Here is a 19,055-nt window from a genome sequence, read left to right as displayed (position 1 = left end):
TAGAAATTATGGCCAAGATCTGGAACTAGCAAAGAAGAGCAGACAACACAGCGTAGAACAGCACAGAAGAAAGCTTTATAACCACCAAACAAACTGGACACGCACCATTAGAGTTCAGGAAACTCTGACACAAGTGACAAACATAAGGTTACCTCAGAGCAAGATTTTGCTTGTTTGGAAACTAGGCTTCCATTATTCTCAGAAGACTTGCGTTTTACGGCTCCAATTTTTGTGGAATTACCTAAAATATTTAAAAATAAGTAAGTTGGCTTCCCTGTTTCTCTTAACATGCAAAGGAGAAAGAGGAAAGGTCAGAAGGAGAACAAAGGCTTTAATCAAACAGTATCTTACCACATGTCCCAAAATTATCATGTACAACTTCAACATGAATCAGTGATGGATCAACAATTTTCAGTGCTGGAATCTTAAAAATAAATAAAACAAAGATACTGGGAAACTTAAAAACGCTCAGAAACATACCAGAAATTAGTTCTGTTAACATACAAGGAGAGCTTCTTACAAATAATTTCTTTTAAAAACAATCATGATATTTCTCTTTCTACTCTTTTAATACAAAGATAATAAAACTATTTAACTCCTATAAGATATTATAATTCTTTTTTAGAATTATCTTTCTCTGTCAGGTTATCTTACATGCAATTAGCATCCTATTTTACCTCCTCACAGTTGACTTGCAGAGTTTTTGATGCTGGGTTTCCGTTTACAATTGTTGCAGAAAACCACTGAGTCGATGGGTCCAAGCTATAAATTTTTACTTCTGAACCAACTAAGTTTTTGTCACCTGAAAAAAAAAAAAATCCTTAGAGCAATCTGCATTATCTCCCAACACACCAACATCCAGGATAATCTTTTCTCAAGTCTTTAAAAAAATCAGTAGACAAAAATAAACAGTAAAAGATACTGCTATAAACACGAGAAGACAGACATTTCAGAAAAGCTAGGAGAAATTTTTAATTTTATTTTAAACTTTTTATTCCACTTTCCTATTAATTTACCTAAAAGTGGCAATATATTTATTCTACCATTTGTAGGAGACCAAGCAGAATCCAGGTAGCTCACTGAACCCAAACTTACTTTCCTGTGCAGAGTTTTAGGGGATCCAAATTCAGAAACCCCAACAGAACTGCCTAAACAGAACTTAAAAAACTGTAAAATTGACCAGGAAACTCAGTAACAGTATATGGGAAGATCAGGATTACCACATTCATGTTTCATTAATTTTATAACACTGAAATTTCAAACATATCAAATTCCATGTCAAAATACATCTGAGCTTTTTTAATACCTACTTTACTAGTTTTCACATAAGCCCTGAGCTTTCCAAATTTCAGAGGCTTTTGAATATATAAAGTCCTTCAATCATCTAGTTGCATGAAGAAAGCAATTACTAAAAAATCAGAAATTTCAATGAATGAGGACTAAAATGTAGTTTCTTACAAACTATTTGTCAACTCATGAACTATCATCAACAGATAATCTATATACCTTGTAAAAGATGGCTTTCATCCAAATGTTTCACAATCAAAGCTTGAAATTCTTTACTGACATTCTGATTATCCATAAGGGAAAGTCGAAGATTGTTTACATCCTGAAAAATGGAAGATTTTAAGGTAACAAATAAGAAGCGTTAAACTCCAGTGGATATTTCAATCAGCTTAATGTTTAAGTACTTTCAGTAGCCATTTGATGGCACCAAACCACTGCAACTCCAATGAACTGAAAAGGTCAAATAGTAGGAATCCATCAAATGATCACAGGTATAGGGAGACTAAAGTGAAGTCACCCCAAGCTAAGAGCATGACAAATACTAAGGAGTGGCTCAAAGCATAATTTTAAGTATGACACAACTTTGACTACGGAAAATATAATAAACTAGATGGTCAATCCAAGGATTTCCCAGGGGCAAAAGACACACACATAGAAACACACGGATATGTAGAGTCAATTTGCTGAAATTGTTTTTAACAAATCACCACACAGATTGATTTAACCCAACTAAAATTCCAAATGCATTTTTGTTTACAAATGGTAAAGGGAGGTATGGGAGAGACAAAATCTAAATGAATAGCATTAAGTTTTCAGCAAGCCAGTTTTGAAACACTCAATTCTTGGCAGCAGCTCCATTTTGGGCGCTATTCCACAGTCTTCTGGCTTTCTGTGCACACTAAGTTATGATAAATGTATACAGAAAATGTCAATACAAATAACCTGCTGAACACAAACTATACAGCACAGAAGCTCTTCTAATATCAGGGCTTCACACTTTTCTGACACTGAAATGGATACACAGTGGCCAAAATTAGTTCATCCATTCCTCCCACTGGGAAAACTAGTCTTTTAGAGAGGCATGCTGGAAAAATGCATTTCTTAAGCCAAATAACATTAGACTTAACCTAGGGTCTTCAGAAGAGCTCAACATTAATTATCAGAATGAACCATTTACGGTTGTTTTTTTTTTCCCCTCATGCTGCTGCAATTTCAAAAAAAAAAAAAAAAAAATGTAAATGTGTGCTCCAATTCTTATTAAGAGATAATATGCACATTACTAGGGACAGTCACAAATGGCTCTTAAACAAGGTAGAATAATTCTACTCTGCCCAGGAAAGTTTTAGTGCCAGATGACTGACCTGGGTATTTTGTCTTCTTACCCACAGATAAATAAGTCAAATTCAATCCAAAAAACAGACCTTAAGTTTCAATTCCAACTTCTATATATGCCAAATGATTTTCAGGTTCTCTGTGTATTATATAGGGCAAGCATTCTACTGCACTAATAACATCTCCCAACACAGTTTCATACAGTAGCAACTGGATGTAACTACCCACATCTACAAGAGAATGTCCTGAAGCACTAAGCTTGGGCCACTATTATCACCAGTAAAAGTCAAGAGCACACATCATAATCTACCTCAATTAATATTACTAGCAATATTCACAATGATAGCCATGGTGCACCTTCCTGAGAATAAAAACTTACTGATCTAGATTTTGCTTTTTCCATCTTAAGAAACAAAATTATGAGTTCTGCTTTGACTAAAAAGCTTGGATATACAAAAGATGCAAAACACAACTGTCCAGAAAACAATGCTGAGAAGTAAAAACTACTCTATCACTAAGTAAAGCAAGATACCCAAAGCCCCTCCTGTATGTTCCTTGGTCCTTAAGAGCAAGGCATTCTTCCTTTTAAGGCAAATAAAACATCAACATGGCTATCTGAACATCACGAAGGTAACCTGCATCTGAAATTAACTTAAGCAAAAGCACCTTTTTTTGTTCTGTTTAATCGTTGTAAAATAAGGTTCAGAATGTGGACCTTGTTTTCACTCACCTTCAGGATACAGAAATGAGACGTTAGTGAGAAAGCCCGTGCTTTGGGTTTTCCAACACAGGCACATCAATGGCAATGACCATTGACCCTAAACTGTCTTTTAACAACAGTTCACAGAAACAAGTCAGGTCACCAAATGGATGTGGATAAAGGGGATTAAGTTTCATAAATGACCTCTAAAAGACAAATGATATGACATGACCAACTCTATTCCCAAGGTAGTAATCTGGAAATAATCTATATGTTCTTTCCCCCTCTCTGCGAACATTTTCATGAGGAAAATAATCACATATAAGCAAGACCCAAGAGCCTAAATGTTGTGAAGAAAAGGGTGGGGGTTTTGCAAGCTAATTGGAAAGAACACACATGCATGTGCTCTCAATTCTCATTATTCATTGTAATTATGTTTATTAAGTCCACACAAACACTGGAATAGTGAATAGTGAACCACTGCTCCTAGTGGAAAGATAAGGTTAGGTTCCTTTGAGCCTCTGGGTCACAATTTCATCAACCGACCTATATATAACCTTGTTTTATGTGTGTGTATGCGTGTATGTGTGCTCACATGCGCGTGCTAGAAAACACATTTAATATACGTTACTGCATTATTAACTTAGAAATCACAGCCAACAGCATTATAACTCATGGCTGAATAAAACTTCTCTAACAAATGTATTTCTTCCCTAAGACACATCACAGCCTTCTTGCACTTAGGAAGACTAGACAGTACTTCAGCACTATAGTTGGTGTAGTAAAACCACAAAAAAAAAAAAACAAACAAAAAAAAAACCATAAAAATTCAGCACTAATTAGACCTCAGAAAGGATACTTGTTACAGTATAAGAGATGAAACAAGAAGGCAGAACATCACTTTATTCAACCTCAGTTGGGAACATTTGTCAGGCAACTCAAATTTTTTGCCACCCTGCCAATGTCTGATGACCATGAAAGTGCCGAAGTACTGATCTGAACGTTACAAATATATTTTAGCAGATAGGCAACTTCCCAAATAATACAGGATACATAAAATAACAACTGCCATATATGGATATATACTCGTGTGTGTGTGTGTGTGTGTGTGTGTGTATATATATATATATATATATATATATATATATATATATGAATGAGAACCAATCTTTTTAAAATTATTTTTGTATCACCTAGGTGTTTCATACATATGCGCACATGCGCACGCGCACACACACACACACACACACACACACACACACACCCCAACCATAGTTTCTCTGTCCTTCCAAGACCAAATGGATAGCACCAACCGAATGGCTAACACTGAGGGATGATGCCTAACAACTAACTGCTGGGATGGGTCCTTTTCTGTTAGATAGCTGTTCGAATTAGAGCAATCAACATCAGTATTTTAGTTCTTGTCTTAAAAGACTCTGTATTTCTATCTTTAGAGTTTAATATTGTTTTTATGTTTTACCTGTATAGGCTTCAGGAGGTCTTTAGAAAGAAATACTCTTTGCTGATCTCCCAGAAAGCGAATAGACGTTATGGATCCCAAACCAGCTTTGTCCAACAGAGACTTGTACACCTATAGCAAAACAAAAGAAAATGTTTTGGCATCACAACTGCTGTCAGCATAACTCTGAAAATGGGGACTAGCAATTCTCCACACATATAGAAAGAGATAAAACCATTAAGTTTTTTTTATTTACTGCCAGTATCCCAATAACGACTATTTATGCAACCATAATATCACACAATTTTTATCCAAAAGTCAATCATTTAAACCAGATACACATTTGGGACTCATTAACATAGAAGTCTGGGCCCAAAGATATACAGCTTCTCTAAAATTTATGCAAAAAATTGTGTATATACATTTTTCTGAGGATACAGAACCATGTTTTTAGCTTAACAAAGACAAAATATAACTTTAACCAAAACCCTACATTACTCAAAAACCTCCAGTAGCTGTTCTCACCTACAGACAAAATCTTAACTTTGCTAACACAGCAGACTTGGTTCTTCACAATCTGGTCAGCCTTTCAGTCACCTTCCTGGCCTTTCCAACTGTCTAAATCTGACCCTTCCACCATTAAGCCCTATGTCTCACAAAACCTGAACTGTCTTCTCCAGACCCTGTGATCACTCTCGTATTCCAACTACACCAGACTTATGATATGGAAATGGTACTGACTACCAGTACCTTCAGAGCCAAAGAATATTATGACTCAGAGAGAACCTTAGGGATCATGAGGCCAAGACTGGCAACTCTCTACAGGAGCCAGGCAACAGCCAGATTTTAAGGTATACTCTCCCCGTTTCATAAGCAGACAACTAATTCAAATTTTCTTAAAACACTATGAGGGTCAAGCCAAACAGATCTGTATGTCCATATACAACTGCTGATTTCTGACTTCTGACCTAGACATTACCCATATGACCATCCCCATTTTTCAAGTGAAGAAATAGAGCTGAGAAAGTCAAGGGCCTAGACTTCCAGAATTCCTCGCAGGGGGGCTGACAGGAGATCCCAGATGCTCTTCTAACTCCCCTACACTGTCATGTTTCTGTACTATTATTCTCCAGATGCCAAATATAGGCACTACATATCCATTTCCCTTGTTTCACACATAACCAATTAAATACCCTCTTCTCATAAGCCCAAGTTCTACTCACTATTGCAGGCCACTGAACAACTCGTTCAGAAATTTCAGGAGACTTTCGTTCAGCCAAAACCAAGTTATGTTCTACTAAAAATGCTCTCCTTAGAAGGCTGTAGACTTCTATCCATCTTCTCTTCCTCCAAGATTCCCCGTCAAACTCTACGCACACCTAGACAAACAGAAGTAAAAAAAAAAAAAAAAAAAAAATCAGATTTGATTAACAAAATAAACACGAAAAATGCCAACTTTGAATTATGCCATTATTCTACTTGAATCTTTAATCTGAATATCTGAGTGTTTGCTGTCCCTCTTTCCCACTCTTACTTCCCTTCACAGTCCACATAAACCAGTCTGACATGTTAATCTAACCATCAAGCTCTGGCTCCCAAATCACTTTGGGAAGCAGCAGCCAAGGGTTTTGGAGGCCAATCTCTGCCCCCCAAAATAACTTCTAGGAAGCCCATACATACAACAAGAACCCCCCCTGTGGAAAGTTTTTACATATGTTAGACATCAGAACTTTAAGAACCAAAAGAAAGAAATTTGAAACCCTAAAAAAAGTACTTACTGCAGGTCATTGTAATTCTAAATTGACGCTGCTTGTGGGCCTAAGATGAGCACCCCCACCCATTCACCATAATCCACAACTTGCTTTTCAATCCCTTTGGTATTCACAGGACTTAACACTAGGCCTAGTAGAGAGCATATCCTCAATATCCCTTTCAGTTGAATAAACTGGGAGTTTGGAGTCAAAGACTACTTTGCTAAATACAGAAGCAAATAGTTGATAAATTGACCCCAGAGTTAAACTTCCTCAATACGTGGTGTAAAAAATCACTTTTTTAAATTTGATTTAAAATCCCCTCTCCTACTAAAGCAGCCTCTCGTTTTTGGTTTCAAAGAACTAGTTAATAAACATGCCAACTCTGTTCATAAGTTCACAGATAATCATATCTCCCTTTTCAACTTTTAATTAAAAAAAAAAATTTAGTTAACTTCCATTCATCTGTCAGAACCCGATTAAAAAAATCCTTTCCTCCAAGAAGCTTTACCTTACCTTCAAAGAGCCTCCTCCACCCCTCAGAAGAGAGTTCCCTTGTTCATTGCACTCAAAGCCCTATACTTTTCCTTCCTAACACTGACCCACACTTTGAATTATTTACTTGTGGCTGACTGATCGACATAAATTCTAATATGTCAAAGTCTGCATCTGTTTTTACTTAACTGTTGTATTTCACTGGCATCCAGTCCCCAGTCAGTACTCAAATACTTGTTGAATGAATAAATGTCTCTCTGAATTGGGCTCTTACCTTCTGTTTACTCTAAACCACTTAGCAGGCAGGACATTCCCAACTGGTGTACCACTATAGCCCCAATCCTAAACCTTCTCCAGTTTCATGGCCTTAGAATATCAATCTTTAAAAATCAATGAAATTTAAAATCCATCCTATCCTCCTCCCCCAACAGTAAAATCTACATCCTTAACTTCCCGGGCAACTTCTCCTGAGAAGATGCATATCTTCTTGGCATGGCAGACTTTTAATCTTGCAGTTATCACAGAATACATCCAAATGTGTGAACACCTACTATGTGCCAAGGCCCTGTGTGTGTACTCTCTCTTTGGTTCTACCCACCCCATCCATCACTATACCTAATCAAATGGTCCTTCACAGAGCTGTTCAGAGACTGCTCATCTTCCTGCCTCCCCAGCCACCAGAATCCAGGTCCTCTGATAGCTCCCCTAAATTGGATAATCTTTCTGCCCCACATCACATCAACTCCAAACCCAAACTAGCTTTAGATGGCAGAGTTTTCCCATCAATGTGTAAGAGGAATGAGCATATATAAACTACAGCACCAGAGAAATCTGGGTTTGAATCCCAGCTATGCTGAAGCTTTCTTAGAATGATTTTACTTGCATAAAATAAGATACATAGTATTACAAAGAAAACCAATTAACCTGCCTGGCAGGTTAAGAACCCCTACTAAAATCTAAGCTCTTTGAAACTGGTTTTGCTAGCTTCAAAATGAAAGTACTAACATCTACCCATCACTGAACTTTAATATAGATTTTTAAGACAATGTATGTAAAGCATCTGCCACGGAGACTAGGTAGCCTTAAAAGCTCCATGGGAATTCAAATCTTAATTTATCAAGGTATCAGTTCACTTAGTAGTGGTGGAAAGATCTTAAATATGATTATCCAGTATCTATTCAGCAAAAAACTAAGAAACAAAGACAAAAAAAAGTAAAGGATTAAGATATTCAGTGGCTTCCCAAAACTTAAGCAACATCACAATTCTTATCCAACCACCACCTATAAAGCTTACAATCAACCTTAACCCAAAATTTAGACAGGGCCCCTCCCTCTTTATATCCTAATTTTTGAGTAATTAAAAAATTAAGTTTAGCTCCTTAAAAAATAACTTACTTTGTGATTTTGGAGTGTTAGCTTACATGGTCAAAAATTCATATTAACTTTAGTTTAAAAGGTGACTTAAAATATAATGAAACCAATAAGTTGTGAGCTCTTTTCAACATTTTTTCAAAAGTTTCTTCTCATAACCACATATACCTTTCATTTGTGCCTTGAAGCTTGAGGTTCTCTACATAAGGGACCTTCTACCACCAAAGCCTCCTAAGCAAAAATTTATATAAAAAGACACACCAATAAAAATTCAAATTCGGGGGAACTAAAGTGACTTGACCAAGCTTCTGCAAACTTATCGATAAAACTAGTTCTCATTTATACTGTTATTCCCCCATGTTCTTTTGGTCCACAAAGGAGATGTTATTTATGCTATCTGATTCCAAAAGCCAAAAAGAGTCCTATCAGTACTCACTACAAATCATTAACAAATTTGTTCTTCTTTTAATTACGACATTTTATAAATGTGTACCTTATTCGTCTATTAAATATCTGGACCAGAAACTGGACTATTTCAAACTAATTATTTCAAGTTAATTTTTCCCCAACAGAAAATCTCTTTATATCTAATCAAGCTAATATCACCTGAGTATATGATTAAGAAAACCATCAGAAAGGCCAAGTGAAATATTTCTAAGTTAACGGTAGGTACTTACAGAATGGCATGGTTTATAGGCAAGTTTTGACATATCTATTCTATGCCCAGCACTACAATGTAGAATACCACTTATTTCACTACTCCACAAATTAGAAAATTATTTCATTACGCTTCTGATTAGGTCTTCTTACACCTAAATATAATACTTGTCTAAAATCTCAGAGTCTAGGGGCGCCTCGGTGGTTCAGTCGGTTAAGCGTCTGACTTCGGCTCAGGTCACGATCTCACAGTTCATGAGTTTGAGCCCTGTGTCCAGCTCTGCACTGACAGCTCAGAGCCTGGAGCCTGCTTCAGATTCAGTGTCTTCTTCTCTCTCTGCTCCTCCCCTGCTGGAGTTCTCTCTCAAAAATAAATAAATAAGCGTTTAAAATCCCAGTCTAGCGCTCAATTATGGGGGATAAACAGATTTTATTACACTGTTAGGACTTTCTCATTTTACATGGTTTGACTGGCAGCAGAATCTATCAACATGCAAATTCCAACTGTATGTAAGGATGAAAAGGCTAGGCACTGGTCAAAGCACCCAACTGCCAAAAAGGTTTAACAGCAGGAAATAGTATACGGAGATGGCAAGTACTACTCATCTGCTAAGGATATCCCGAAGGACTAAGAGCAGAAGACTCAAGGATAAGGTAACTTCAAAGGAAGGAAAAGACCTAGACAGACAAGTTGGGGAAGGAGGCCATTCCCAACATGCATAATGAACAAACCCAAAGCCACCTGTAGGAAGAGTAGTATAAAAAGAGGTTCTTATAACCACACCTAATAAAGATTTGTTGTTATTCCAGAGAAAGAGAATGCCACTGCTCCATTAGTACACTTCTAAAGCTGCTTTTCAGTGTAGAATAATTTTGATTCCTTCCATTTATTCAAATATTTCAGCAAATATTACATGCCAAGCGATCTAAGTGCTAAGGATAGCAAAATAAAGTGCTTTAATCTCACTCTATTAACTGCCTAGTGCTTAAGATCTAGAGACAAACTTGGTCAAGTTATTTAACTTCTTCAAGCCTCAATTTCTAACACTAAAAAATGTGGTTTACCATCTAGGATATTTGTGAGGATTCAATTAGGTGCCACATACTAAATATTTACTCCTTGTTATGTCTTCACTTTGACTCTATATAATCAACAACTAGACATAATGTACCCAAGTGACTTTGTTATAAAGTCTCTCTCTAGGTGAAACAAAGTTAACAAGCCTTGGCTTTATCATCATCCTCAACTAACAGCAAATCAGTCTAGACAAACTTTATTTCTACCGATGCCAAAACAGTTGCATACTACTTGAATCTTATTCATTTATATACATTTTAGCCCCAAGTCCCATTCCACACCCCCCCCCCCCCCCCCCCGCAAAACCCAGGATCCTTAAGCCCAAGTGTAAGCATGGTCATAGCTACTTACTAGTTCCTGCCTGTATTTCCCCAGCACAATTTGGTTCCAGTGTTCTGAAATTCTGTGTTTGCTAATACAATATGCCCTTAAACTTAAGCCATCTGCTACTCAATTAAGGAACATAATGATGAATTATGACTAGATACAAAAAAAAATCACAGAATTTGTACCTTACATTAAAGCTGAATTACGAAGTCTGCAGGTAAAGCAAAAATCAAATATAGTTAAAACTGTATTAAAGGGATTGAAATTAAAATCCCTGTTTATCCTCAGGTGAGGCACTTTAGTGCAATGGAAAAGACACAGCCAAACCTAGATTCAAATCCTCCCTCTATCATTTAGTAGCTAACTATGCAAATCTGGACAAGACTCCTTTCCCCAATCTACTTCCTCATTCTGAAAATGAAGATATTACCACCACCTCAAAGATTTGGGGTGGCAGGAAGGTGGGAGATTAAAAAGAACACATAAAAATGACCTCCTAGATTGCCTTCTTAATCCAACAGGTCTATAATTGGGTCCTGTGGGGGAAGGGAACACCTAGTCTGTCATCATCTGCCAAAAAAATAAGGACTTAAATCTTGTTTCCATTCAAATCAGATAAAAACAAATGCACTAGAGAACATTTTACTTGGCAAGTGAAATAAACCACAACAACTATGACTGAAATCTGGTACACAAAGCCCACTTTATGGAAAAAGGTTATTAGCCTAAAACAAATAGATTGGCCATCCTTGTGCCACTCTACTTTCTTTCTATAAACAGCAACACCCAGTTTGGTAGGAGTAATGAAAAGGAGGAGAAAAAACAAACTCCACAGTGTCTGAAGGAGTCCTTTGGTGGCACAGGGAACATAATGGTAAAGAGGGTGGGCTCAGGTGTCAAACTTCCTGGGTTAGAACACAGGCTATGCCAATTTCTATGTGACCTTTGTGACTTAATCTTCCCCAGCCCTGATATTTTTGTCTGTAAAATGGGGCAATATTAGTACCTACTCCCACAGAGCTGCTGTAAGGATTAATCAGATCACGGCTATGAAGTGTTCAGCATGATGCCTGGCACGTGGCTAAGTGCTCAACAGTCATCCATTTCAACATGAAGCCAAGGCACCCTGGAAGCTTTAAAAATACAGAACCACACATCCAACAACCCTCTGCAGACTAAAACTGGCTTGCACATGTACGGTCGCCTTAAAGTGTTCAAATGAACGGTGTGTCCGAAATCAACGTGTATTCAGCTGCTGATGCTAAAACTTGCTTCCCAATTTGAACATCGTTCTCAAGAAAAAGCAGTGATGACCAAGTGAAGATACTGAAACATATCCACTACCCAGGGTGGAAATCTCTCCTCTTCTAACAAGCTTCCTTCAAGTTGCCACCACTTTGGAGTCTTTGTTAGGGACCTTTCTCCAGTTATTTTTGCACAAAGGAGTCTTTGTTGGTGGAATGGCTTCTTTACTGGTTGTTCCCAGACAATCCTTTGCCACCAATACTTCTACAAGGGAGTATAATCAAAATTCACCTCTTTTTGAAATGATCTAACTGAAAAAGATTCTGAGCGTCGTTCTGATGAAAAGTCACTGTCCACACTTGTTCTCATTTCTCTCCCTCCCCGCGAACACCAAAGTGTGCTTCAAAGCCATTCCTCTAACACACCAAATAAGGGGTGGCTCCACCCCCGCCCTCCATATATGGTCATAGCCCACACCTACCTACAAACTCATCAGAGGACCAGGAACCCACTTCCACTCTGACCCGCCATATACGGACAAGCACCCACCCTAATATGCCAAACAGAACTAAGCTCCTCCCTCTTCACTCACACTTCATTTCCAACACGGCTAAAAGTTTAACAAGTTGGGTGAAGAAATTAAGAGGAGCAGACCAAAAAATCCACCCGAAAACACTAGCCCTCAATTCCTAATGATTCCTAACATCACCTACCTGACGAATCCAATATTAACCATGCTCCCCCTTCGGAGAAACACTGCTACGGTCCTAGTAGGGCACGGCGCGGGCAATAACGAAGCATGTCTGAGCAACCCCAAGGCCGTCATTAAACACGGGCAACTGGAGGCCAAACACACCTCGGCTCTACACGACCATTTCAAAGACTTTCAAGGTCTAGTCTTCTGCACCTTCAGATCAGATGCCAACTTTCTGGTCGCCCTTTTCTGAAAAGGGGAGTGGGGCCGCTGGCTGTCTCGTTACCAAGGTAACTACGAAACGTCCGACAGCTGAGGCCCGGGAGCTGGTTTTACCTTCAGATCCTTCTTGGTAACGTCGGTGTGGGAGACGGCTCGAATGGTCCCAGAGAGCCAGGGCCACTCGGCGACGCGCTCCACGTCCCAGCTGTCGTGGCCGCCGTCGCTGCCGTCGGCGGCGGACAGACTGAGGAATCGCTTCCCCACCAATACTGGCCAACTTTCTCCGAGCGTGAGCACCATGGTTTCCACGCCTGCAGGAAGGGCTCCTCCCTGCAAAAATACAAAAACAAAATGCAACGGGGGCTGTCGGTGGGAGGGGGCCGGGAAGAGAGGACGCGGGGGAAGCGAGGGCGGAGGGAGGGAGCCTAACCGCGCTCGAAAAGACGAGACCCCAGACGGCGGCGGCCGGTACCAGGCAAGACCCCAACACCCTGTCTCTACACCCGCGTCCTCCCCCGCCCCCCGGATCCCTCCCCCACCGCAAACACGGGCCCAAGCGCCGCGTGACCCTCATTCTCCCAAGTTTCGCTTTTCCAAAACCTTAAACCTAAACGCAGACAGAGTGAGGGGAGAATTATTTGCAGCTTACGCGGATTTTAAAGTGTTCGCCCCCCCACCCCGGGAAAGAAAAGGCCCGAAGCAAGAGCCCGTCCCGGGCGGCCGTGTCCCCGCCCCGGGCGGCCCCGCGGGAGGGGCGAGCCCGCGGTTCCGCACTTGCCCCGCCGCCCCGCCCCGACACCGCGCTTTCCCCGGCCGCGGACCCCCGGGCGTCCGTTGTCCCGGCGTGCGCCGCGGCGCGGGGGCGGCAGGGCCGCGGGCTCCGCGCCTTCATCTTTCTTCCTCCTCTCCCCTCAGCCGAGGCCGCGGCGCTCTTACCCCGCCTCCTGCCTCCCTGAGTCACCAGCGGCGGCCGCCGTTTCCAGCCGCCCAGCTCTAGCTCTGACTTGGTTCAAGAGCTCTCACAAGACACGCACAGCCTCTCGGAGCCGCCCCCTCGGAGCCGCTGCCGCCGCTCATTGGCCTAGTTCGAGGAGCTGGGCGAGGCTCGTGGGTAAACAGCCCGCCGCCATTGGCCGGCCTGGCGCAGGCGGGGCGAGAGAAAAAAACAATTCCTTGGCTGCCTCCTCCCTCTCCCCTCCCCCTTCCGACTCCCGGACGACCCCCATTAGGTTAAAGTACACAGAGCGTAAGCGAGAGATCCCTCCGCCACAGCCATTCTTTCCATTTGTTGCCCACGGGATGCAAAAAAGTCCCGCGAAATCGCTTATCAACTTTAGGGGCCAGAGAAAAATTGCAGTGGTGCATTGATAAGACTGAATGACAAGCCCCAGGGCCGTAGGTGCCTATTGGATTGCTCTTCAATTGCGTAGGCTGTCGACGGAAGGTGGACTTTCCACTTGGCGGAAGAATCTCACAGGAAAGGGGTGAGGGCGGTGCAGAGTCAGCGGGGGAGGGAAGGGACGGGAACGTGCGGTTTCAAGCGTACTCAGCTAGAGGGAGGAGCCACTGTGCTCTGAAGGCTCTTGCGCAGGCGCTTCGTGGAGCAGGGGGCTGGAGTTTGGGCTGCTGGGCGAAATGGCCGCGGGAGGCGCAGGCGCACGTGGTGCTATTCGTGGAACGTCTAAAGTCCGCCATTTTGAAGGAAAAATGAAGAAAGGCATGGAATCATTGGGAAATGACGTTCGTTAAACTAGAGCAAAAGAGTCCATTCAGTACAATGCAGAATGGGATTTTTTTTTTATGTAGAGGGAGGGTGAGATGATATTCTGAGTCTTATAAAGCAATTGAAAGACTAGAGGAAGGCCATAATGGTGCAAGAAATATGAAGAGGTGACTTTGAAGGACAAAGGAGATGAAAGGTGATTGTGTCTTTTGGACCTGAAGTTTTTTGGTTGAATGAAAAGAAATGAATGAAGGAATTGAAGACCTCTTACTTAATAAAGGATGGTGCTTGACATGGCATCACATTTAATCTTTAAATGAAGATTAAGTGAAGAACTCAAACTCCCAATTTTACAAGTGTGAAAACTGAAAATCAGAAAAAGTTCAGAAATGTATTCAAAGAAGTATAGATACAGGTTAATTCCAGATGTTAATTTTTAATATAGATGTTCTGAATATATGACATTAAGTTTTTAAATTTAAGTATAAACACTGAAGAATTAAATTGGGTTTGTAATTTGCAGACCATTAAAAAGGGGGGAAATGGAACAAAGAAAACTTATCCAGTCCAACAAAAGTCAGAAATGAGAACAAGAAAAGAAAAGGAAGCAAGATGAAAGTATAGTAAATAGAAAAAATAAGACGAGAGAAGTAAACCCAACATCAGTATTTACAATAAATATAAATGGGCTAATTTTTAAAAGAAACACTGGATTAAAAACAAAATCCAGCTATAACTTCACCTCAAGCAGACTCAATAATGACGCAAAAAGCTTGAAAATATAAAGTGAAAAGGTTTACAAATCAAATAGTGATAGAAGGAAAACAATATAGAAATGTTAATGTAATTGGAAACAAAAGCTTCAAAAGAGAAAAGGATTTTATATTAATAAAGGATAAAGTCCACAAAGATAATAAACACTCTTGAACTAGTATCACTCTGAGAACATTGGTAAGACTAAATATCAGAACTATGGGAAAATTTTGACAATCTGTAATAGAAGCAGAAGATACAAATATATCTACCCTAGAAATAGGCATCTCAGATTTTTAAAGTAAGTGGGGGTGTAGAGGACCTTTATTACACAGTTAACTATTAATCTGGAAAACAATCCCTACGGATAACTTAGTTGTACCAATTTTCAGAGAACATATAATTCCTATGTTATATTCATGGTTCCAGAACTCAGGAAAAATGGAAAAATATCTGAAGCATTTTATAAAACTTGCAAAAACCTATTATCATATCTGAACCAAGAGAATACAAGAAAGGGAAAGTATACATAAATGAGGCTCATGAACATAGATGGAAAATTCCTATATAAAATATCAACAAATTAAAGTTAGTATCTATAGAAAATAATCACCAGGATTAATTAGATTATCATATAAATACAAGGATATTTCAATGTCAGAAAATTACCATAATTCACCAAAACAGGTTAAGAGAGAAAAATCGTATGTTAATTTAAGTAGAGGCTAAAAAGACTGTGCATTCACACTGAACGCTGAACCACCTAGAATGTTAGGAATGTAAAGATACACTGATACTCATGTTTTGTTTTGTTTTGTTTTGTTTTTTAAAGTTAAACTTCCTAGGAACCTTTGAATATAACACCCACATATTGAACTAGGAGACATCAACAAATTTGTTCATTTCAGCATTGTTTGTGGTTTTGAAAATTTCATAATAATCTAAATGCATTTCAGTTGGGAAATGAATAAATAAAATTAATAAATGGAATGTGATACATCTAATAGAATGCTGTAAATCATTTGAAAATAAATGAGATATATTTAAATGTACCAATAAGGGTATTTTAGCAAAACACATTTTGGATGAAAAAGATAGTTGCAGTTGGTAGTATTTGAAAATACACACAAATAACACCTTATATGTTCTATGAAACATATATACTTAAACTCATAATTATAGTGACTGGTTTGGGGGTGTGCACAATAGAACTGGGGGTATTGGTCAAAGGTGATTTTGCATCATTTGTAATTCTCTCGTTTTTATAAGGCAAATGTATTCTTATGTTACTGAAAGTTAATTTTAAAATCCTATGAATGGAATCTACTACATTAACACCCAAGAGCATTTGTGACAAATTGTTAGAGCTAATATGTGTCAAAAAGGTGGTGAAATAAAAGATCAAATGAAAATCAAAAGAATTCCTATTCCTTAACAAGCATCAGTTAGAACATACAATAGAAAAAAAGAAACCGTCTGGGATCCTAAAAACTCAGAATCCTAAGAAAAGAGCATAATGTGAAATCAACAAAATGTATGTGAAGAAAACTCTGAGACTTTGCTGACAGGAATAAAAGAAGATTTGAAAAGTTCTGTCTCCTTATATGACATGATAAAAATGTTTCTTCTTAAACTATAACATCAATGAATGAAAGAATCAAAATAGGAATATAAAATTGTTGAGAATACAGAAACAAATCCATGTATATATGAAAAAAATAGTTTATAATTAACAGCATTTCAAGTGAGTGTAAATAATAAACTATTCAATATATACTTTATGGTCTTTTGTTTGTATGGATCAAAGAGCTAAACAAAAATCTACTAATTAAGATTCCTTTCCCTTTTCTTTCTCCTTCTCTTTCCCTTCCTCTTCCTGAACATTTTAGTCCTGAAGGCAGTAGGAATGCAGAGCAAAGGATAGGCTGCCTGGCATGGAATGATTGAACTAGAAAAAGTAAGGAGTAGTAGCCTGGCACGGGGAGGGAGAGCCCAAGTGGGGTGAGAAGGGTAGACACACAGAAGATGAACCCAACAAGGAATATCTAGAGCCCAAGTGAGGTGAGAAGGGCATCCATGAATGGGAGTTACCTAGTGTGGTATGTTAAAAGTCCAACAAGGTGAAGAGACTGCTCATTTGGGGGAAGCCTGGCACAGGGTATTAGAACGTAAGGAAGGTGACCTGCAAAGGACACTGAAAAGGCCAAGAGAGATGTTTCAAGCAGGAGGAGAACCAGGAGAGAGGTGCATTCTGGAAAGAAGGCAGGGGAGAATTCCAATTTGGAGAACCATTCAGAGAGATCAAGGTATGCTGAGGTCAAGGCAGATAAAGAACTGAGCATCAGGTTATTGACACTTCCAACAAATATATTTTAGCTTGAAAGTATTGTTAGACATCACTTCTACTGGTTAATAAGCTCCAGCATATGCATTCCCGTCAAAATCCTGCCACTAACTAATCAGTTGAGTTGACTTTTACCCCAAAGGACATCAGAAGTTTCTAAAAGACTTTAGGAAAGTTAACAACTAGTAATTTGGAATTTGTTTGGACCTTGGTTTCTCAACTGCAAGACAATTAGAATACAGTCTTTTCTGTCTAAATCTCCTTTCCTTAAATAGCACAAGAATGGTGTCTTTGTGTGAAGATGTAAATATCTTATGCTATTTCTGTTAATGCAGTGCACCTGTAACAATTAGTGAAGCAAGCAGAGCATCAGTACTAAGTAAGCTCCTTGCTATTTTTTAAGGGCTTTTTCTGTTAACTTACATCTAGAGAAATGCACAGATCTTAAGTGAACAGTTTCATCAGTTTTACAAAGGCCTACATACATATAACCCACACCCTATCAAGATATAGAATAGGGGTCAGACAACTACAGCCCATCGGCTAAATCTGGCCCACCACCTAATTTTCTACAGCCTTTGAAAAATGGTTTTTAACATTTTTTTCAATGTTTGGAAAAAATTCAAGAACAATAATAGTATTTTATGACCATAAAAATTATGCAGAATTCAAGTTTTAGGTCTATAAATAAAATTATAATACAACCATACCCATTTGATTATGTTTTATCTATGGCTAATTTCAATGGTAAAGTTGAACAGAGTCACTAGAGACCCTATGTGCCTCAAAGCCTAAAGTATTTACTCTCCATCTCCTTACACCCCCTGACAGAGAATATTCCATCACCCCTGAATGTTTCTAAGTGCTTTTTTTCTGGTCAATACTACTGCCTATAGTAAACTTTGTTCCAATTTCTGTCAATATAAATTGAATTCGCCTGTCCTTGAATTTTATTTAAGTGACACAAACAGTATGTACTCTTGTGCCTAGCTTCCTTTACTCAACATGTTTTTTGAGATCCATCCATGTGATTACATCTACAACATGTTTATTCCCTTTCATTGCTAGTTACTATTCCATTGTCTGAACATGCCGTAGTTTCTATATCCATACCCTGTTGATGGACACCTGAACAGTTTTCAGTTCTTGGCCATTATGAATAATATGATTATAAATATGTTTGACTTTAAGGCTACTAAGTTTTATTTTTATTTATCTTATCTGATCTGCCTTTTTATTTTCTAATATTTTAACTCTGCTATTCCTCATTCCTTCTTCAAAGCCAGCTTTCCATCCAATATAATTTCCCTTCAGTCTAATGAACTTTTAAAATGGATTAACAATTTATTTGGGAATTTAGGTAGCATAAGGACCAATCAAAGAGATTATCTAATAAAGCTCACTGTGCAATTCTGCACCTATAATATTAAGTCAAGACTGATAATATATACTCCACTTAGCTTTATTACACGTTTCCATGTGTGTGATTTGATCAACAAAAAGAAAATACATACACAATGTCAAGCTGTTTTTTTTGTTTTTAAGAACAGCTCAGTGATTTGGGGAATATGTACATTATAGAGAACATAAGGGGGAAAGTACAAAAAGGTACTTAGC

The 19,055-nt window shown here is 38.8% G+C and overlaps 1 protein-coding gene across 2 annotated transcripts in view; it reads right to left on the bottom strand.

The window, feature by feature from the left end:
- Nucleotides 1–13,780, bottom strand: part of KDM3A (lysine demethylase 3A) — a 53,102-nt gene extending 39,322 nt beyond the window's left edge. The window contains exons 1-8 of one of the 2 annotated variants that reach the window (XM_042932932.1): nt 13,555–13,780; nt 12,733–12,948; nt 6,002–6,157; nt 4,800–4,910; nt 1,507–1,609; nt 678–802; nt 352–424; nt 153–241 (exon numbers count right to left, since the gene is read on the bottom strand). In XM_042932932.1, coding sequence (XP_042788866.1) covers nt 153–241; nt 352–424; nt 678–802; nt 1,507–1,609; nt 4,800–4,910; nt 6,002–6,157; nt 12,733–12,918 — 843 coding nt within the window. In that variant the 5' untranslated portion in view covers nt 12,919–12,948; nt 13,555–13,780. The remainder of the gene's footprint in view (nt 1–152; nt 242–351; nt 425–677; nt 803–1,506; nt 1,610–4,799; nt 4,911–6,001; nt 6,158–12,732; nt 12,949–13,554) is intronic. The other variant, XM_042932931.1, reaches the window with a different exon arrangement.
- Nucleotides 13,781–19,055: the final 5,275 nt, after the last annotated feature.

The sequence above is a fragment of the Panthera leo genome, chromosome A3, assembly GCF_018350215.1.
Source record: "Panthera leo isolate Ple1 chromosome A3, P.leo_Ple1_pat1.1, whole genome shotgun sequence".
Classification (NCBI taxonomy): Eukaryota; Metazoa; Chordata; class Mammalia; order Carnivora; family Felidae; genus Panthera; species Panthera leo.
Note: the sequence above shows the minus strand (reverse complement) of the source record. Positions and strands in the feature narration are given on the sequence as shown.